The sequence below is a fragment of the Erpetoichthys calabaricus genome, chromosome 1 (genome assembly GCF_900747795.2).
Source record: "Erpetoichthys calabaricus chromosome 1, fErpCal1.3, whole genome shotgun sequence".
Taxonomy (NCBI): domain Eukaryota; kingdom Metazoa; phylum Chordata; class Cladistia; order Polypteriformes; family Polypteridae; genus Erpetoichthys; species Erpetoichthys calabaricus.
Genome location: NC_041394.2, coordinates 27970657 through 27992540, shown reverse-complemented (window position 1 = coordinate 27992540; position 21884 = coordinate 27970657). Strand labels below are relative to the sequence as shown.

The 21884-nt window shown below is 40.0% G+C and overlaps 1 protein-coding gene across 2 annotated transcripts in view; it reads left to right on the top strand.

Annotated features, from left to right (window-relative positions):
• The window catches only part of LOC114647942 (tyrosine-protein kinase receptor UFO), a 241509-nt gene that overhangs the window by 136435 nt on the left and 83190 nt on the right, over positions 1-21884 (top strand). For both annotated transcript variants that reach the window (XM_028796666.2, XM_028796656.2), the window contains exon 7: positions 20435-20633. In XM_028796666.2, the coding sequence (XP_028652499.1) occupies positions 20435-20633 (199 nt within the window). The remainder of the gene's footprint in view (positions 1-20434; positions 20634-21884) is intronic.

Sequence of the window (21884 nt, the reverse complement as noted above, 5' to 3'; positions counted from 1 at the left end):
TCCTGTTGGGTTTCTTGTGAGTCACTGGGGGGAACTAGTAGGGGATGAATGCCCTGTTCCAGAGTGATCCTGCCTGAACCAGAAGTCCTTCTTGGAGAGAATGGTTTGAGCACCAGAAGTGCTTGCGGGTCTGGTTTCAATGAGAGCCCTCCACTTTTCCCAGTGAGTCGGAATCAGGAGAGGAGGACAGCATTCACCTGGAAGGAGTGGAGGAGAAAGGAAAGACAAGAGAAGAAAGGATTGGATTATCTTGTAAAGAAGTATTGTGTTAATTAAAAACACGTACAGTATCAACCTGGGGCTTCACTCGGCCTAGTTCTGTCTGGGGCTTTGGTATGCCCCCTAGTGGACAAAACGCACTCATACTTCCGCTGACCTCAAATGTACACTCCTAGGCATATGTACGAAAGGGATAGTTTTCCTTTTATACTAAGATTTCAGATCTGCAGTTCCTGCGCAACCTGCACAAGCTTGTTCACATAAATGTGTGTGTTATTAGCAGTAGCTGTAGTTTCACAGTCATTACAGACACAAAACTCTGGGGATGCAGCTGATGAGATAAGTGCAACTGCAGTAGGCCGAAGTTATATCAGAATGACATTAGTATATCTGTGAGTTCAAATCCAGATATACGTACATGGAAAAGTATGAATTGGGTTGTAATGAGTCAAAATTAGGGCGGCACGGTGGTGCAGTGGGTAGCGCTGCGGCCTCGCAGTTAGTAGACCTGGGTCCTCCCTGTGTGGAGTTTGCATGTTCTCTCCGTGTCTGCGTGGGTTTCCTCCCAAAGACATGCAGGTTAGGTGGATTGGTGATTCTACATTGGCCCTAGTTTGTGTGTGTCCTGAGGTGGGCTGGCACCCTGCCTGGGACTGGTTCCTGCCTTGTGCCCTGTGTTGGCTGGGATTAGCTCAAGCAGACCCCTGTGCTTGGATTCAGTGGGTTGGAAAATGGATGGATGGATGGGTTGGACAATGGATGGATGAGTCAAAATTATTTGATAACATTTTGTATGTTAAATGACTCCAGTTTTTACCATGGCAGATCTGCAGATGAGACTCTTCTTAAATTTAAAAGAAAACTAACAGGCAGAAGAATTAAGGCCACATTTACTGCTGACCTTAGAGACATAAAAGATTAAATCTGGAATTCTGGAAACTGAGATCCCAGCTCTCTGTGGTCGTAAAAGATCTGTGGGCATCTTTCATCAAGAGTAGGGTGTATCCCAATGTCCTGCCTAAATTGCTCATGACACTCTAGTCACTCTGGCCCTCAGTCATCCCGTGTCTCTAACTGGCTAACTATCTCTCAACCCATCACCACCTAATAGCTCAGGTGTGGTGAGTATACTGGTGCAAAAAAGTCTGCCAACGCATCACCCAGGTGGATGGTACACATTAGTGGTGGTTGAAGTGCAGAGGCGTAGCTAGGGTTTTCAGCGCCCGGGGAGAACTGAAGATTTCCTCCTGTTTACCAAAATGCAATGGGGAAGGAGAAAGAAACATCAATTTAGCATCCCCTGGATGCTGTTCCCCCTTAACAAGTTTCCAACTGTGTCTCTGTGTTCTTGATGAACTAATTTTAAAGTCACAGTCTCGATCCACTGGACTAATTCCCTTCATAATTTTAAACACTTCAGTCAGGTCTCCTCTTAATCTTCTTTTGCTTAAATTGCAAAGGCTCAGCTCTTTAATCTTTATTTATAATTAATCTCCTGTAGTCCTGGAATCAGCTCAGTCACTCTTCTCTGGACTTTTTCTAGAACTGTAGCCTGGAGACCAAAACTGCACACAGTACTTCAGATGAGGCCTCACTAGCCTTACTATATAAAAGCGGTCGGGATTGTCCTTCCGTCCTGTGAGTGCAAAGCGTAGCGGTATTGCGCTTATCACAGACTTACTACTTGCGGTACGAAGCGACGCGATGTGAGCAGAGTTCTGGTACTCCCATCGTTGCACTGGAAAAATAGACAAAATTATGTCTCTGGAAATAATTAATGTTGATGGAGTACAAATGCCTCACCGCATAGTAAATATCAGGGGGGTTCTATTCAATAAGGGCGTGCACAAAAAGGCGAGCTTCAAAAGGGCGACTTCCATTGGGCGCGGCGAATAAATAATGAATGTGTGCCTCCAAGTGCATTTACCAGAACAACAATCTGTCGTTATTAGACAAGGCAATGCTGCAGAGGCACTCGAAAGAGCTAAAACCAAGGACACAACCTTAACTGCATGGTTTAAACTAAACCAAACAGATCCAAATGCAAATCAATATTTCTATTATGAAATACCTGAAAATTACGTGCTTAAAACGAAAAATGGTCAGGATACGTGGGAGCCACATCAGAAAGGACACGATTCTGTTATAGGCCGAATGTACTTTGTCAATATGAAAGACACAGAAAGGTATTTCCTATGGCTGCTTCTTCTACATGTATCAGGAGCTAAAAGTTTCGAAGACCTTAAAACTTCAGGAGACCAAGTGTATGCAACTTTTCAAGAAGCTGCAAAAATCAGAGGCTTGACAGAAAATGCTGAAATCTGGAACGAAACTCTTACTGATGCAAGCTTGGTATGTATGCCTAAGTATCTTCGTGAGATATTTGCAAATATATTAGTTTTCTGTTCTCCTGCAAATGCTACTGATTTATGGGTATTACATAAGGCAGCTCTAACTGAAGATTACACAAGACAACAAGGTGAGCAAAATGACCACCAAGATTGCCAAAATTGCAGGCCCTGTCATTTTGCGCTCCGAGGAAAAAATTAACAGATTACGGTTTGCCAATTCCTTCTGCTAATCTTCCGGAATCTGATATTCAACAATATGATCCTGAGGTAGAAAGACAAAAGGCTGAAGCGATGGTCGCCATGTTAAATTCCGAGCAAAGAGTTGCTTTTAATGTCATCATGAAGGCCATAGATGAAGGAGCAAATCCAAGATTATTTTTCATTGATGGCCCAGGTGGGAGTGGGAAAACATACTGATACACAACTTTAATAAGTACCTTACGAGGAAGATCTGAAACTGCACATGCCTGTGCTTCTAGTGGCATTGCTGCTAATTTACTTCCAAGTGGACGAACATATCATTCAATGTTTCGCTTAGGAATAAATATTTTGGAGACAACAGTTTCCGCAATTACGCCTCGCTCAAAGTGGCAAAATCCCTCAGAGAATCTAAATTAGTTGTGTGGGATGAATCCACTATGGCATCTTCACACGCATTAAATTCAGTGGATAGATTGATGCGGGATATAAATTCCAGTACGCACTTTCCTTTAGGGGGTAAAGTGTTTGTCCTTGGAGGAGACTTCAGGCAAACATTGCCGATTGTACCTCATGGCACCAGAACAGCCATTGCTGAAGCCTGTATAAAGTATAGCAAAAGCTGAAAGAACTTCCATACTTTCAAATTGATCAAGAACAACCGATCGGTTGATAGAGAATTCAGTGATTGGTTTTTAAAACTTGGAGAAGGAACGCTAACTAATGATGTTGGCCTAGATGAAGAACTAATAGAAATACCACCAAGCATGCTGTGCAAAGGTGACATAGTAAAGGAGATCTTTGGGGATAAACTTCATGTAGTAGATATCCCCAACTTTGCGAATAAGTTTATACTAACTCCAATCAACAAAGATTGTAATGAACTAAATGAGAAGGTACTGAATTTATTAGATGGTGAATGTGTTACATACTTAAGCCATGACTCAATATTAGATGGCACGGATGAAGATCGTTCCAGTTATCCAATAGAGTTTTTAAACAGTTTGAATCTTTCTGGAATTTCATCACACGAATTGAAATTAAAGAAAGGTACCATTGTAATTCTCATTCGAAATCTGAGGAGCGGTCTGTATAATGGAAGACGACTAATTATTCGAGATTTACTGCCTAATATTTTAAAGGCAGAAGTGTTGACTGGCACTGCTAAAGGGGAAGTGATATTTCTTCCTAGAATTATACTGGATACTACTGACGGATTGCCTGTTGTTCTTCGAAGAAGACAGTTTCCAGTAAAGGTGGCATTTGCAATGACAATAAATAAATCGCAAGGACAAACTGCTGATAAAGTTGGAATATATCTTCCACAACCAGTATTCGGCCATGGTCAGCTCTATGTAGCATTTTCAAGAGCAAAGCGCTCTGAGGACGTAGTTGACCATGTAGTGGACTAATTGAGTTTTCACACCAAATATAGTATTCAAGGAAGTTTTCGAAATTATATAGAACAAAAGTTTAAATTTCATTGCAAAAATAACAGAAACTACGAGTATTAAAGTAATACGGCTCAGATTCAATATAACCAAATTAATGAGTTGTGGTACATAAATTTTATTTTTCACTGTATATAATATCAAATTGATCTACATATTGAATTGCCTTAAGAAGTGGTCGCCTTAAAAGGCGGGTGAGCCTACTGTGTTATAAAGCTTGAACAGAACCTCCTGTGACTTGTACTTCACACATCAGGGCGCTATACAGTATAACCTGACATTCTGTTAGCCTTCTTAATGGCTTCTGAACACAATCTGGAAGTCGATAGCTTAGAGTCCACTCCGACTCCTAAATCCTTCTCATAAGGTGTTCTTGCGCTCTCATGGCCTTAACTTAGCTTGCTTGTCTGAGTGTTTTGGATGTGCCGAATGTGCTGTGCCTTGAAGTCTGTGCTGCTTGGTAGCGTATGGCCATTATGACCCTAAAATATGACATCAGTGAATGAACTTGAATGTCATAAGAGACTTTATGTAAAGATGTAAAGGAGAATCCCTCCACCAAGCTATATTATGGATAGTACTGGGGAATCAGGGTCCTAATTACAATCACTGTTGAATACTCAATGGACTTTTTACACCTGATTTCTGTTTTCCCTAAGGCGGACAATCACAAGGTTGCCGGTTCGAATCCCGTAAATGCCAAAGGTAACCCCACTTCGTTGTGCCCTTGAGCAAGGCCCTTAACCTGCAATTGCTCTGTCCTGGGTATGATGTTAATCTGCATCCAGCCGTGCATGTAGGTCCTCCAACCTGCAGGGAAAAACTTGGGGGTTGGTGGTAGGATAGGTACTCCAGCCACCATAAAAAAAAAGCTCACAATGTTCCATTCCACCTGAACTAGTGTGGTGCTGAGGTGTCACCTGTCAGATAGCTGCACTTGAGTCCTAATCTGGGTTCCTGAGTTGGTTTGTCATGTGGTGGGTGTAGCAAAGCGCTGTATCAGCACGTGCTCCTAACCTAAGGCCATTGACGATGTCCAAAGAGAGGCACCAGGATCTTATAGTGAAAGGAAGCTTCAGATAAATGTGACATACAGTATTCCTGTCTGCATTTGTCACACCCTCCCTGATGATCCCAGTCTTTTAAGAAGTTTATAGTTGTTCCACCTTCATATTATAAATGAGATGTTTTACTTTGACACATCAATTGCTTCACTTGAGCAACATTGCAAAAAGGCAAATATGTTGTTGATTCGGTTTTCATGATAAGTTGTAGTCAAGCACTCTGCTGATCTCAGTTTACATTTTTCCTAAACAGCTGTTTAAAAAACAGAACCCGGGTGCTGTTTCCATTTTGAAGGAGAACGCATCTCAAAGAGCGGAGGAAGTTAGCAGGCCCTGTGGTCGCAGCGTCCCATTCCCCTCCCCCTTCCACCTCCCCTGCCCCATTCCTTCTAGCGGCCAAAAAATGATCTCACTTACCAAACATTTCAGTTCGGTTTTCTGTGGAAAAATGAAATGCCAGCAAACTGAGTCCTTCTTTCTCCCTTTTTGGCTAATTGCCTGTTAGTTTAGGAGTAGGTGAGTCACTGATGAATTTGGGCATTGACAAGGTCTCACCAGCCTCTCTGAGCCTGCTAGACATCCTTTTTAAATCCTAGTTTAACCAAATATGTGTTAGCAGCATGACTTAATTAAATAAAAGAGTAAAAGCGATAATAAAAATTTATTATGATTTCATTTTTTTACCTGTGGGCTCTTACCTATTTGGGCAGCCATACCGTTGTATACCCGACACGGCAGCTGCTCTCCAAGCTGTCTGTTTAGTCTGGTGACTTATGGGAGAATGTCATGGGAGGTACACCTCACAGCTTAGATATCCCAAAAGCCCTCACAGGGTGAAGGCCACACTTTCTGGTCAGGACAGAACACAACAGCTCTCCCTGTGTTGGAGGGGCCGATGCTGCCCACTCAGCTCCACCCATCTGCTTTCTCCACTTGCTCAGCTGCTTACCACATAAAAGACGCTCTTTGTCAAGATGGCTGGGGTCAATGCCCAAGCTTACCGGACACATTTGCACTCTTCGTTTTTCCTCTTTTATTGAGGGGTATTTCAGTTCATTCATAGACATCCATCTTCAAGCTCTGTCAGCCACTCTGAGTGCAGAACATTATCTGAAATGGCTGCATGAATGTAAGCATACCATTTTACATTTTTGGTGAGGCATTTCAAAATAACTTCACTTAAATTAGAAGAATATTCACACAAGTACATTACTGCTTTAATCAACATTTTGGATCCAAAATCACTGTACTAATGTTAACACCAGGTTCAAAATTTGTGATCAAAACACCAGCAGATGAACTAGATAGATAGATAGATAGATAGATAGATAGATAGATAGATAGATAGATAGATAGATAGATAGATAGATAGATAGATAGATAGATAGATAGATAGATAGATAGATAGATAGATAGATAGATAGATAGATAGATAGATAGATAGATAGATAGATAGATAGATACTTTATTAATCCCCAAGGGGAAATTCACATACTCCAGCAGCAGCATACTGATAAAAAACAATATTAAATTAAAGAGTGATAACAATGCAGGTATACAGACAGACAATAACTTTGTATAATGTTAACATTTACCCAACCAGGTGGAATTGAAGAGTCGCATAGTGCGGGGAGGAATGATCTCCTCAGTCTGTCAGTGGAGCAGGACAGTGACAGCAGTCTGTCGCTGAAGCTGCTTCTCTGTCTGGAGATGATCCTGTTCAATGGATGCAGTAGATTCTCCATGATTGACAGGAGCCTGCTCAGCGCCCATCACTCTGCCACAGATGTCAAGCTGTCCATATCCGTGCCTACAATAGAACTTGCCTTCCTAACCAGTTTGTCCAGGCATGAGGCGTCCCTCTTCTTTATGCTGCCTCCCCAGCACACCACCGCATAGAAGAGTGCCCCCACCACAACCGTCTGATAGAACATCTGCAGTTCTTATTGCAGATGTTGAAGGACGCCAGCCTTCTAAGGAAGTATAGTTGGCTCTGTCCTCTCTTGCACAGAGCATCAGTATTGGTAGTCCAGTCTAATTTATCATCCAGCTGCACTCCCAGGTATTTATAGGTCTGTACCCTCTGCACACAGTCACCTCTGATGATCATTGGGTCCATGAGGGGCCTGGTCCTCCTAAAAGCCACTACCAGCTCCTTGGTTTTGCTGGTGTTCAGGTGTAGGTGGTTTGAGTCGCACCATTTAACAAAGTCCTTGATTAGGTTCCTATACTCTTCCTCCTGCCCACACCTGATACAGCCCACGATAGCAGTGCCGTCAGCGAAATTTTGCACATGGCAGGACTCCGAGTTGTATTGGAAGTCCGATGTATATAGGCTGAACAGGACCGGAGAAAGTACAGTCCCCTGCTGCGCTCCTGTGTTGCTGACCACAATGTCAGACCTGCAATTCCTGAGACGCACATACTGAGGTCTGTCTGTAAGATAGTCCTAGATCCATGCCACCAGGTATGAATCTACTCACATCTCTGTCAGCTTGTCCTTGAGGAGCAGAGGTTGGATTGTGTTGAAGGCGCTAGAGACGTCCAGAAACATAATTCATACTCCAACTCTGCCTCTGTCCAAGTGGGAGAGGGATCGGTGTAGCATATAGATAGATAGATAGATAGATAGATAGATAGATAGATAGATAGATAGATAGATAGATAGATAGACAGACAGACAGACAGACAGACAGACAGACAGACAGACAGACAGACAGACAGACAGACAGACAGACAGACAGACAGACAGACAGACAGATAGATAGATAGATAGATAGATAGATAGATAGATAGATAGATAGATAGATAGATGATGAACTGGTAGAGTCAGTTGCAGTGTGCTGTTAGCTTGAGGTGATCCCATTCTGATCTGGTCTTAGTACAGATTTACGGTGACAAGACTAAGGTTTAGTGCTGTGGCGGGGTGACCCAGAGCTGCAGACCAAGACCAGGCCAAGTGAAGTTGTGGTGTGCTTCTCAGAGAGCAACAAGAAATGTAGACCACCTCATTAGCAGGTTCAACACACTCAGTACAATGGGAAATGTTACAAAATTTTTTCTACATGAATCAGACAAACTCTTATGGACATCAAAGAGCATAAATATACCATTCAAATATGAAAACTGTATTTTATTTTTAAACTTGGACTGAAGTATTGCATGTTACTGAATCAAATTTATTTAATGTAATGCCAAAGAAAGAAATAAGCATTACATTATATAAGAAACAGAAAAATACAAATCAACATACATTTAACCTTTCATTTTCAGTAAAAAGATGAGGAGTCGGTTTCCCTAATTAAGGAATCACTGGGCTGCCAGTTCAGAAGCACACACTGACCAATTCTGCCAGTTTCTTCCAAACTGATGATATTTGCTATTTTCCAGTCCTTTAGAATCTAGTCACTTTGGCCTGGAGAGATTCTGAATGACTGGAAAATGGCAAATGGCATGCCATTATATACTGTAAAAAGGGTGACAGGGCAGATCCAAGCAACTATAGGCCAGTAAGCTTAAAATGCTTCACAGGAAAATTAATATAAGGAATTATTAAGGATAAGATTGAGCAGCACCTGGTAAGAACAGGAGTTATTCTGAACAGTCAGCATGGGTCAGCTTTATAACACACTGGTGAGGCCTCATCTTGAGTACTGCATGCAGTTTTTCTCTCCGGGCTACAAAAAGGACAAAGCAGAACTAGAAAATATCCAGAGAAGAGCGACTAGGCTGATTCCAGGGCTACAGGGGTTGAGTTATGAGGAAAAATTAAAAGAGCTGACCCTTTACAGTTTAAGCAAATGAAGATTAAGAGGAGACATGAGTGCAATGTTTAAAATTATGAAGGCAATTAGTCCAGTGAATCGAGACAGTGACTTTAAAATGAGTTCATCAAGAACACGGGGACACAATTGGAAACTTGTTAGGGGTAAATTTCGCACAAACATTAGGAAATTTTTCTTTACACAAAGAACGATAGACACTTGGAATAAGTGACCAAGTACTATGGTAGACAGTAGGAATTTAGGGACTTTCAAAACTCAACTTGATGTTTTTTAAAAGAATTAAATGGATAGGACTGGTGGGCTTTTTTGGGCTGAATGATCTTTTCTCATGTAAATTGTTCTAATTTTCTAATGTTGTAATGGCACATTATATGACTTTTTCAGTGATTGTCAGTTGCAGGCCTTATTTACATTGCCTTGTAGAGTCGAAGACAGCTGTGGAGAGTAGAGTTGTGTAGTCTGACATCCCCAGCAACTCAGTCCAACCAGTCTGCGACAAACAGATTTGACTTTGACTTAAGTCATGGAGCAGACTCTGTTTGTGAGAGGTGACAATTAATGAGCACAAGTAGTGTGGTAGACATTAAGACTTTAGGGACTTTCAAAACTCGATGTGATGTTTTTTTGGAAGAAATAAGTGGATAAGACTGGCGAGCTTTGTTGGGCTGAATGGCCTGTTCTCGTCTGGATTGTTGTAATATTTTAACTATATTCCTTCAGAGTGTCATGAAGACATTTTTGTGTGTGTCCTCCAGATCTGATGCAAGATCTCACACAACATGAGTTATATGGAGCTTGTGCTCTACTAAAACAATTGTGCTGTGATGAGACATTCTTTACGAATATCTTCCCACCTCAATATATGACCAGGTATTTCATATACGCTTTGGTGACTGTTGGATTAATTCAGTTATTAGGAAAAGCTGGGCGCATAATGAGTGACAAGTATTAACTCTTCTGTAATATCTACGAAATTGGGAAATGAGTTATAGCAAGTTAAGACCCCCACAGTCATGAAGGTGTCTCACGCATATAAGTGCATTCTATGAACGTCACATATGAAAAGAAAATGAGCTGGTGGACTCACTCGGCGATTTAAGCCAGCAGTTATTCATACATCAGATCGAGGATGGCAATATAATGTATCAGTAATCATGTAGGTGTGTTGCCTGGAAGAACTTGAGGTAAAAACAGAAGCAGAAAAAAGCCGGCCTTACTTTTTTCTTGCATATACCAAGGCCAAAAGGCATGCACCCAGGTCAACCTGATGGCAGATCCATCCAAGGGTTAAAGAGAGACAATTTTGCTTCAGATATGATTCTATTTTTACATTTTAATGTTATTAATTTCTGAAGAGGGCGTGAATTGAATAAGGGCGGAGTGGTAGCTCTGAGGTTAAAGATCTGTGCTGTTATCCAGAAGGTTGCCGGTTCGAATCCCCGTCACTACCAAAAAGAGATCTTATTCTGCTGGGCCCTTCAGCAAGACCCTTACCCTGTAAGTGCTCCAGGGGCGCTGTACAATGGCTGACCCTGCGCTCTGACCCCAAGGGGTATGCATAAACTAACAAATTCCTAATACAAGAAATTGTATAAGGCGAAATAAAGAGAACAAATAAAGAACAAAAGTTTACAATAACGACAGTGACACTCGTCTCCCTGTGGTCTCCATGCTGTAGATATCATTAATTGAGAGGCCACCACTAACAGGCAACCAGACAGCCAGTTGAGCTAAACCAAGGAGAAACACGAAGACAGTACAAGTCTATCTGTGATTAGGTTAACTCACTATGAAACTGTTAACCAGAATATGCTGCCCTGTTTTGTAAGGGTCATGTGTTAAAGTCACATTTCACAACAATAAAGAATCATATGACTGGCAATGGACACAGCTGTTAACAGCAATATGGTATTGACCATAAAAATATTAAGCAGAAAATAATGGCTTCTACAAGGAAATTGGAATAAAAATACAGAGAAATAAAAAATGACACCACAAATATCAAAACATTAGATAGATAGATAGATAGATAGATAGATAGATAGATAGATAGATAGATAGATAGATAGATAGATAGATAGATAGATAGATAGATAGATAGATAGATAGATAGATAGATAGATAGATAGATAGATACTTTATTAATCCCAAGGGGAAATTCACAAAATTTAATACTGAGATTCTAAAACTAACTAATTAATAATGAGATTCCACAGCTAACAGTCAGCTCTTCTTGAGTCCGTCCTTTTCTTAGATAGAAAAAAGATTTTTTTCTACTCTGTCTGTGCGTTCCCTTTGTATTTTTAAGTTGTTTGGTTGACTAGTGCTCAGTTTTTTGTTTTTCTCAGGCAATTATTTTTCAAATTTTTCAGCACAGTGTTGTTGTAAGGATTACTTACAGTAAGCAGGTATTCATACTGTCTTCACCGAGTCAGGATGTAAACTAAGCTCCAGCCAGGTCTTCGCAGTTCTACTGTGTAACTTTCATTTCAGTCGAGTGATATGGTCTGTTAGGACTTTTAATGCCACATCCTTGCATTTTTCCGCCCTGTTGCTACTAGGAAGCAATACATATGCTGTAATTTTTGTTTTCTTTTACATGCCTGATGATTTTGAGATATACAATACAAGATATGCTGCTTTACAACACAGATACCAATTAATTGCCAGGCAAGTGTTGCTGAAAGGCTTACTGTACCTCTGAAGTTCCTATATGGAGATTTCTCCATTTTGGTCTATTAATTTAAACCATTGGCTCCCATTCAAAGTAGTCAAAGCAAACTTGTGACACGTTATACAATTTTCAACAATCAGAATGGAACAGAATGACAACCGCAGTTTCCTCTTGCCTATAGACATTTTGCAAGGTAAGAAAATGATTACGAAACTTGGAATTTTGGTTGAACAGTTTTTAAATTGCATGTGACCTCCTACATTGCAAAACATAATGAGTTCAACAACTCCATCTATTAACCAATGACCAAGCTAAACAAGCCCATTTTTCCATCTAAGTGTATGTTTTTTTTGTCACATTGTTTTTTTTCTTAACCACAACTCCTTTATTTAGAACATTCAAATCAGAAGTTTGTTAAATGAGAGAAGACAATTCAGTCCATTAACCTTGAGAAATATTAGAAAGCTCTCAAGGTTTTCTGAGTCTAAATGACTCAGTAGTGACACGAATCACCTTGAAAGTTAGATGTCCAAAGAGTTAAAAAGAGAATTTCAGACTTTTTAGGAGTAGTCAAAAGAACCAGCAACAGACAAAAATATCAGAATGTCAAAGATTCAAACATCACAATGAAAACAAGATCCAAGTCAGTGGTCACAAAATCATAGCATTAAAGACTTCACCAAACTAGAAATTGACAAAACTTTAGTCAAAATGCATTTAGAGCATTTATTTTTAAAATGATCGCAAAAGTTGGATGTCCAGCCATCTTAGGAACTCTCTGGGAAATGATATCACACATCAGGTGACACAAATGAAATGGGAGATATCTGTGTAATAACAATAAACAAGATGGCCATGACTATGAAGAACACCACACAAAATGACAGCATGCAAGATAAGAACAAAACTCTAAAATATAACATGAAAACTAAATAATAAAAAAAATGTGAACATAAGAAATCTTACAAAATGGGAAGAGACTGTGCAGTCCATTAAGTTAATTTGTTTAGCTCAAGAGTTCCCAAACTTTTTTTGGCCGCGGACCCCTTTACCAAAAAGTTTTAAAACTGTCGACCCCCTAGTCGTTTACTTTACTTACTCAAATTAATAAATGTGTACAGTACTCGATATTAATTATCTCACTAGATATCAAACTTTTCATTTTAATCACTTGTAATTAATGATTGAAAAAGATAAAAGGACTACGGAATATGGTATTATCTTGTGCAACATTTAGTATCAAAACCTGCACTAATGAAAATTAAAACAAAAAAATACGAGCAGAGTTTTTTTACATTTTTGACATTTATGAAAAAAAATTTAAATTCAAAATAAGTACAAATATTGAAATCACTTTATTAAACATAAAAATGAAGTGAAAAAATCAACATATTCAGACAGATTTAAACAAAAATAGTCCAAGCTGTACTGTCTGCATTTCTTTTTTGGTTCAGTCATATTATTATCCGAAGAAATAAAAACTTTTATTAACAAACAATTTCGACAGCCCCTGTGATAAAAAAAAAAAAATCTTAATTAGGTACCTATTGGAATCATAAATATTTTGAAGTAACAAACAAATAGCAGTAGTAACGGGGTCTATTTTTGCTGTTGTTGACCCCAAAATTTTTTTATTGGAACTATCAACCCCTACAAAGTTCAAATCGACCCCAGGTGGTCCATATCGACCACTTTGGGAACTCTTGGTTTAGCTAATAGCTAAGCTGTCCCAATACCTCATCCAGATACTTCTTAAAGATTGTCAAGGTGTCTGCTTCATCTACAGTACATGTCTCAATAGTTTGTTGCAGATTCCCACAATTCTTTGCATTAAAAAAGTGCTTTCTGGCTTCAGTTTTAAATGCACGTCCCTTTAATTTCCGCTGGTGTCCTTGAGTATGTGATTCACCCTTAAGCTGGAAGAAGTTTTCTGGATCTACTTAACTTTTTTAAGATGTAATTTAAGTCCCCATGCAGTCTCCTCTGCTTGAGACTAAATAGGTTTATTTCTCGAGGTCAGACGTGCCCTTAAATCCTGGGATGCACTTGGTTGCTCTCCTCTGCACAGATTCAAGTGCTGCTATGTCTTTCTTCTACTGTGGTGACCAGAACTGCACACAACATTCAGATATGGTACCACTAGTGCATCATATAGTCTGAGCAACAACTCCCTCAATTTATATTCAAAAGTTTTTAAGATATAACCTAACATTTTATTTGTCTTTTTACTCACTTCTGCACTTTGCTTAGAAGATGAAAATGTTATGTCAGTATAAACCTCTAAATCCTTTTCAGAGGTTGCTCTCCTACAGTTTCTCCCATTTTGTATTTATAATTGATGTTCCTTTTGCCCACGTGTAGAAGTTTGCACATTTTTTACATGAAACTGCATTTTCCAAGTGTTTGCCCAGTTCCAAATCTTTTTGAATTCAAGTTTTTAGTGTCTGCAAATTTCACAAGTGTAATAACTATACCAGAATCAATGTCATTAATATAAATCAGAGAAAGAAACAGCCCAAGAACAGACCCCTGGGTGACTCCACTGATGGCCTCACTCCATTCTCTTTGCCTCCTGCCTGATAACCAACTTGAGATCCAGTTTTGTAAGTTAACTCTGATGCCTACAGCTTCTAGTTTTAGAATTAATCTTCTGAGTTGGACCATAAGTCTAAGTTAATTATATCTTATGAACAGGACTTTAAATTATATGTACTATAAATAGTACACATGCCAAAATTAGAAAAATAAGTTCTCAGCATCAAAAAACTGTTACATATTTGTTAAAGAATCCCTCAACTCTTTATGTTTCCTGGCTCCTGAGTTTGTTTTCCACTTTCCCTTAACTTCTGCCTGTGTCCTCATTTGTGATTTACTATTTAACTGAAGGATTTCGGCTTTTGTGATGAATTTTGAAGACCTGAATTAATCCACCTCACCGCTTTCTATAGTTCATGCTGAAAAGTTTTAATTCCCTTGGCCTATCTGCGTAGGGCTAGTCTGCCTCGGCAAGAGACAACGAAAAAGATCTTAACTGAAAGATCGGGAGAAATGTGGTTAAAAAAATACAAGCAGGGGTCAATATCAAAAAGAGAAACTGATCTTTTGCCAAGCCGGAAATGCATGACATGAATCAGAAACCACTGAATGAAATGAAAGAATACGGAGATGAGGAGAACACAGAGAGTGGCATGTAAATGATTTTTTCTATCCAAAACATGAATAAATGAGAATTGCATGAGCTGGAGCTTATAAGTCACACTGATGACAATACTTGGGAATTCTGGGAGCGTTACCTAGTTGATTGTTGTGCCCATGAACAATCCAAAATGCTGTTGTGGGAGGACAATAAAAATGATTACACTTTAAAGAAAGTCAGATAGAGAAAAACTAATATGAAAATCGGATTTCCTGGATATTAAACCCAAGTTTAGTCACATAGATCAACAAAAAATATTTAAAGAGACAGGCATGATAAGTTTTAAAATTTAAGGGCATGTCTGTTGATCTTGGGATACATTTGATTGTTTTCCTCTGCACTTTTTCTAGAACTGATTTTTGCACCATGGTGACCAGAAACGCACACAGAAGTCCAAATGTGAAACAATGCGGTTTGACACAATGGAAACACATTTCAGGTTTAGTGTGAAATTTGAACAATTTTGATGAGAACAAGACATGAAAATGGCGCAGTACCAGCATCTGCTTTTCTAATGGTGTTATTGTCCCATCACTCCATGATCTTAATCCCATATCCATTTCAGAGTTGCAGGGAACTGATGCTTAGCTTTGCAGAACAAGAACTGAAGGAAGGTTTATCAGTCAGTCAGTCATTCTCCAACCCTCTATACCCTAACACAGGGTCACAGGGGTCCACGGGAGCCATTCTCAGCCAACAGAGGGAGCAAGGCAGGAATAAATCCCGGGCAGGGCGCCAGCCCACCACAGAACACACACACACACACACCAAGCACACACTAGGGACAATTTAGGATTGCCAATGCACATAACCTGCATGTCTTTGGACTGTGGGAGGAATCCCACGCAGATATGGGGAGAACATGCAAACTCCACGCAGGGAGGACCCAGGAAGCAAACCTAGGTCTCCTTACTGCGAGTCAGCAGCGCTACCCACTGCGCCACAGTACTGCCCAAGAAGGTTTATTACATTTATTATTTCACTAGCTGCATTTATTAATTTAAGTAGTTATTTGTTTGGGAAATTTCTGCAACACCATATTGTATTCATTCAGCACTGTCATTTTGTAGTTCCTTTTCCAATACAAGTAACATACAAGTAACATTACAATATTTAGGCTGGCAGCATCATCTGGCAGTTCTTTCATAGTGCTTCAGGTCATTGATTTCTGATGGTTCATCTTTTTGCTGTGTTTTCCTGACTTCAATTTTTTTGGTTGACACTTTTTTGGTTTTGACGAATTGATCTTGTGGTTTTGACCCTTGTACTGTATGTATTTACTCTCATTTCATCTTCTGACTTGTCCATATGCCCCTGGTTGCTTGCCTTATTCCACTCTTGGCAGGACAGATGGAGTGGTGCCCCGACACATTGCATACTCACTGTCTTTGGGGTACTGGAGGAAAAGCCACACCGACAACAGGAGAAGGTGTGAACTCCACACAGCAGGAGTCCAGGCCAGGATTTGATCTAAAGAGTTTTAAACTGTGAAGCAGCAGCTCTGTCCACTAAGCTACTATGCCACCAGCTTGTTTTTTGGTGCATTTTCTTGCCCAGTAGGTAGTATTGGCCTTCATCTCAGCTGAATTGATTAAACGTGTGTGAGTGAGACCTGCATTAGGATGACATCCTGCCCAAGTTTGGCTTCTTCTTTTCATTCATTCTTCAGCTTTGACTCTTTACTAACCCACACTGGAAAACGTGTGTGTTGAAAATGGCTGAATGCATGGAATGAAAGGGTGTCAGCAAGAAATGTAAGGCATTGCTAACATATTGTCAGCGTTTTCAAAACTGACTGAAATTCATTCTTTGGCAAATAAAATAATATAAATGATAGAAGAAACACACATAATTAGACCTAGACTTTATTTTTGACAAATCTCAAGCATAGTCCACTGAAGCATAATTTTGTTAATTAGGACTTTGCAGTTTTATGAGGCCTCAAGGTTTGCGGTCAGGAAATGTGTGTTTTCTGAAGTGTCATACCAGATTTTTAATTCCACATTTGGCAGATGGAAAATGACCAGCTTTAATCTAACCAGAAAGTAACTGGGCTAGGAGCCATTACTGTTCAGCTGTTGTTTTTGATCTTTGATTTAAAATATTGTTATAGATTTAAATGTTAACTTACACCTGTTATACCACAGTTAAAGACTTTAAATATATAAACTAAACATTAAGAACGTCATCTTTCATGAGAAACATCTTTCAGGGCATTGCTTGTAATGGAAAATCCCACAGAGTGACATGTCCTTAGATAACCCCGTATGTTACCCTTACAATGCCCAGTGAATTTTTTTTGTCTATACCCACTAATGTGTTCAGTATGTATCTACCATAATAATATTGTCTGTGTGTCCAGCTATCAAACAGATGGTGCATCACAAACATTGGCATTGCTTTTATAAATCATGTACCAAATGGCATGTAATAGAGACATGGCAACCGGACAGACACACGCTGAACTGTAAACAGTAACACTGAACACATCCAGCAGAGAATAACTTCTGGAAAGACAGAAATCAGCTTATCTACCTGTAAGAGAAAGGCGCTATATAGCGCACAACCCGACATAGATTGGACACGGGAGGCACGTGTAAAATAATTAAAAGTATTTATTTTCTTCCCCTGTGGGTGCACGTCTTCCCTGTGTCCCACAGGCAATACACAGTCCCAAATCATAGCCCATTACTAACACACAGCACTTTCTTCTTCTTGGCACCACCACTCTTCCTCAGCAAGCTTTGCCCTCCTACCACTTGACTCTGGCCTCTGAGTGGTGGTCGCTGGCTCCTTTTATAGTTCACACAGAAGTGCTCCAGGTGCTTGATCACCGAGTTCCAGCTGCACTTCTGCTTGTGATGAATATGCTGCCCACATGGGCTCAGGAGTCCCAAACACAGCACCCCATGGCGGTGCCTGTGGGACCCAACAGGGCTGCACCCAACTCCAATTCCCATGGAGCCCTGTGGGAAACTGAGGCATCACTCCAAACGAGGGGGGTGGCCATCTAGCGTCCAGGGAGAGGTATTGCACTGTCCAGGTCTGCTCCCCCTGAATATAGTGTGCAGGCATGACCCCGGCCGTCTTCCACACTATTTTGATAGAAGGACTATTGTCTGTGTATCTGTGTGCCCGTCCAATTGTTATGATCTGTTAAATGCCATCTGTTATAATATTTGTCAGTGCAGTGCTGATCTTTGTGATGCGCCATCTGTTGGAAGGAAAAATGCGCAGCATTTTATTAAACTGTTTGTGATACACCATCAGTTGGAATGACAAATAAAATGTATTTTATTATTACAAATGTTTCTTATGCGCCATCAGTTGGAATGACAAATGCAATGCATTTTATTATTATAAATATGATGTGCCATCAGTTCAAATGACAAATGAAATTAATTTTATCTCTTCAAATATTTATGATATGAATCTGTTGGAATAACAAAATGCAATTTTTATTACTACAAATGTTTGAGATGCACCATAATTTGCAATGGCAAATAGAATGCATTTTATTACTACAAATATTTGTGATGAACCAGCTGTTGGAATGACAAATTCAATCAATTTTATCACTACACGGATTACAAAATACATCCCAGTAGATGGTGTACTGCACGTAACAACACTGGGGTCTATGTTGATAGATTATGACCCATCTTAAAAGGATATCGCTACCACAAATGTATGTGATGCGGCATCTGTTGGAATTACAAATGTAGTGCATTTTGTTACTACAGATGTTTGAGATGCACCATCACTTGAAATGACAAATAGAATGCATTTCATTGCTACTGTACACATATTTGTGATGAAGCATCTGTTGGAATGACAAATGAAATGCATTTTGTTACTATTAAAGGTTCTGATATGCCATCTGTTGGAATGACAAATGCAATCAATTTTATTACTACACGCATTACAAAATACATCCCAATAGATGGTGTACTGCACACATTAATACTGAGGTCTATGTTGATTAGTTAGTTTCTGACTCATCTTAGAAGGATATCACTACTAAATAAAATAAGAAAAGTTAAGAAAATGTTATGGCTCCAAATTGGAAAAACCCCATTGAATGGAAATTTATTTCGGTGAGTGCATTGCCAAAGGAAAAGTATATAAAGAGGAGCTGAGATTAGCTCATGTTTAAACACAAAACTGACCCTCTTGAGCCCGGTGGAGGTTCCTTTAAAGAAGAGTTGAGTGAAAGTGGCAGAGGGTGGGAGAGGTAAGTGGAGTTAGCCAGGGGTCTCAGATCTTCTGTCCAGGTAACAACTTTAGAACTGTAAGGAAATAAATAGATGAGTTCTTCTACAACCTTCTCCTGTGAACTCATTGGCTTGGTTGTTTTAAGGAAATGCAAACAATCATGCAATCAATAACATATACATCCACAGCTTTAAATACAATGCACTATATGCAATAATGTTATTTTGGGGGCAATTCAGACTCCATGCGTAAGGCAACAACTGAGACAGACACAGCCTCAATAAAATAAACCGCTGTTCTGCAAAAATCATGTTTAGCCAGGTGAGACTGACAAATCAGAAGATAAATGAAGCTGAGTGTGACAGATCAAGACTTCAAGGAACGTACCTCTACTACTTCCTCTCATGCCACCACACACCATGGTGTGTAGAACTGCACAGTAGCACAGTAGGAGTGAGTCTTATTTTTAATCATTTTATCAGGGGCGGGGTGAGCAGGACTACAAGAGGCATGTGTCTCCCACTTTTTCAACATTGAGAACTGCAGCAAGTGTGAGAGGGGGAGAGTATAAGAGGCAGACCACTCCCTCTCCTTCATGAGGTACGGTGTGCCACTGTGAGTGGGACAAGGAGTTAATGCCACACTTCTTAATGTTGTCCCCAGGGTTGAGAGTGTCCCAGTATGAAAGGTGTGTTTCTTGCTCTTTCTTTTAGTTTTTTGTACTGCATAAATTGTGTTCTACCATATTGAATGAGACAGTAAGGAAGGCCCTTCTTGCGCCACATTAGAAAAGTACACCACCTCATAGTGCACCACATATTTCAGTTTTTGCTTTGTTCTTCCTTCTTTTTTTATTTCTTCTGCTGCTTCCCGTAATGTTGAATTTCTTAAATTGGGATTCTGCTCAAGATTATCTTAAGTGTCCTTTGATACAACGGTCAGTATCTATCTGGGCTTGGTTTAGCTTCTCTCAAACCTATAATTGTGTAAAGTGCATTTGGTAAATGAATAAAAACTATTTAATAAGATTTTCTACTTTGACACTTAAACTTTCATGAGCCCACTTTTAATTTGTTACCTTTCATCATTCCATTATTCTTTCGTTCGTGTAGAGTTTATATAATCATTGCTTCTGCCATCTTTAATTTTGGACAGGTTGGCAGATTGTCAGTTTATTGATTCAAAGTAAAGTGACATTTCTATGTTCAGAAACGTCTTCAATCATTACACCCTATTACTGACTGATATATGAAATTCAAAGGGCTGTACTTCTTTTTCCAGGCTACAAGCTTTATGGAAGATAACCACAGTGTCATCCCCAGTGACCTGATCTACAAGCAGAATGTCCGTATTCCCCTTGAAAGCCACACAATCCCAGGACTGGAGCCATTTACAGAGTATCGGGTTCGAGTGGCTTGCTTGACCAGCGAAGGCATGTCCCAATGGACGGACTGGGCAGTCATGGTGACAGAAGAGGGAGGTGAGGTGCTAATATACTGTTGTTAGTACTTGTTAGTTTGTTTCTTTAAAATATTTTCTGATTAACAGCAGCTCAAATTTTCAGAATATTTGTGTGATATACAGCACACAGCTCTATGTGAGTACAAAGGATCAGTATCTACTGTACACAAGTGTTACCCTGGCAGTATATGTCTGGTCATCTGCACACTCCATACTCATATTGACAAGCCTGGAAATTGAAGCCAAGACCCTGGAGTTGTGTTGCAACTGTGCCCCCCAACCAAGGCAGATATGATAATCACAAAAAGTAATGTAGCATGCACCGGTGCTGTGGAAGGACACAAAAATGACTCTTTGAGTTCTTTTTAAACATAGTGAACATTTTTCTCGCATCATTCCAACAGTTATATGAAATAATGAATAATTAATGATTACGCTGCTTTTAGTATTTTTATTTATTTCTTGGAAGTATACAAGGGGAGGAGTGGTGGCTCTGAGGTTAGGGATTTGCGTTGGCAGTTGGAAAGTTGCCGGTTCAGATCCCATAAACGCCAGAAGTGACTCTACTCTGTTGGGACCTTGAGCAAAGGCCCTTAACCTGCAATTGCTCCATCCAGGGTATGACGTTAATCTGCATCCAGCCCTGCATTTAGGCCCTCCAACCTGAAGGGAAAAACTTGGGGGTTGGTGGCAGGATTGGCACTCCTGCCACCATGAAAAACCTCACACTGTACCACTCCACCTGAACTAGTGCAGTGCTGAGGTGTCACCCGTCGCATGGCTGCACTCGGGTCCTAATCTAGGATCCTGAGGTGGTTTGTCATGTGGTGGGTGCAGCAATACACTGTTTAAGCGCATGCTCCTAACCTCCTCCTCCTCCTCCTCATCTTGGAAGTATACAACAATCTAACTCATGTGAATGCAGAGTATGTGTTAAAATATGAATGTATGTAAATTACAGAGTATCCAAACTATTTCCAGATGTATACTTTGTGATGTAATATTCTGGAGCAGTGGAGCAGTGCTTCTTCAGAGTGGCAAAGACCTGGGTTCAAATCCTGACCCTGTCAATATTGGTGTGGAGTTTCCACATTCTACCTGTGCCCTTGTGGGTGTCCTCCAGATACTCCAGCACCTGTTCACCTCTCAAAGACTCTAAACTGGTGCTGGATGTCTATCTACAGTATCTATCTGTCTAAGGATGTGCCCTGAGATGGACTGGCACCCAGTCTAGGGCGAGTATCTGTTTTAGTGTTGGGACAGTACATGG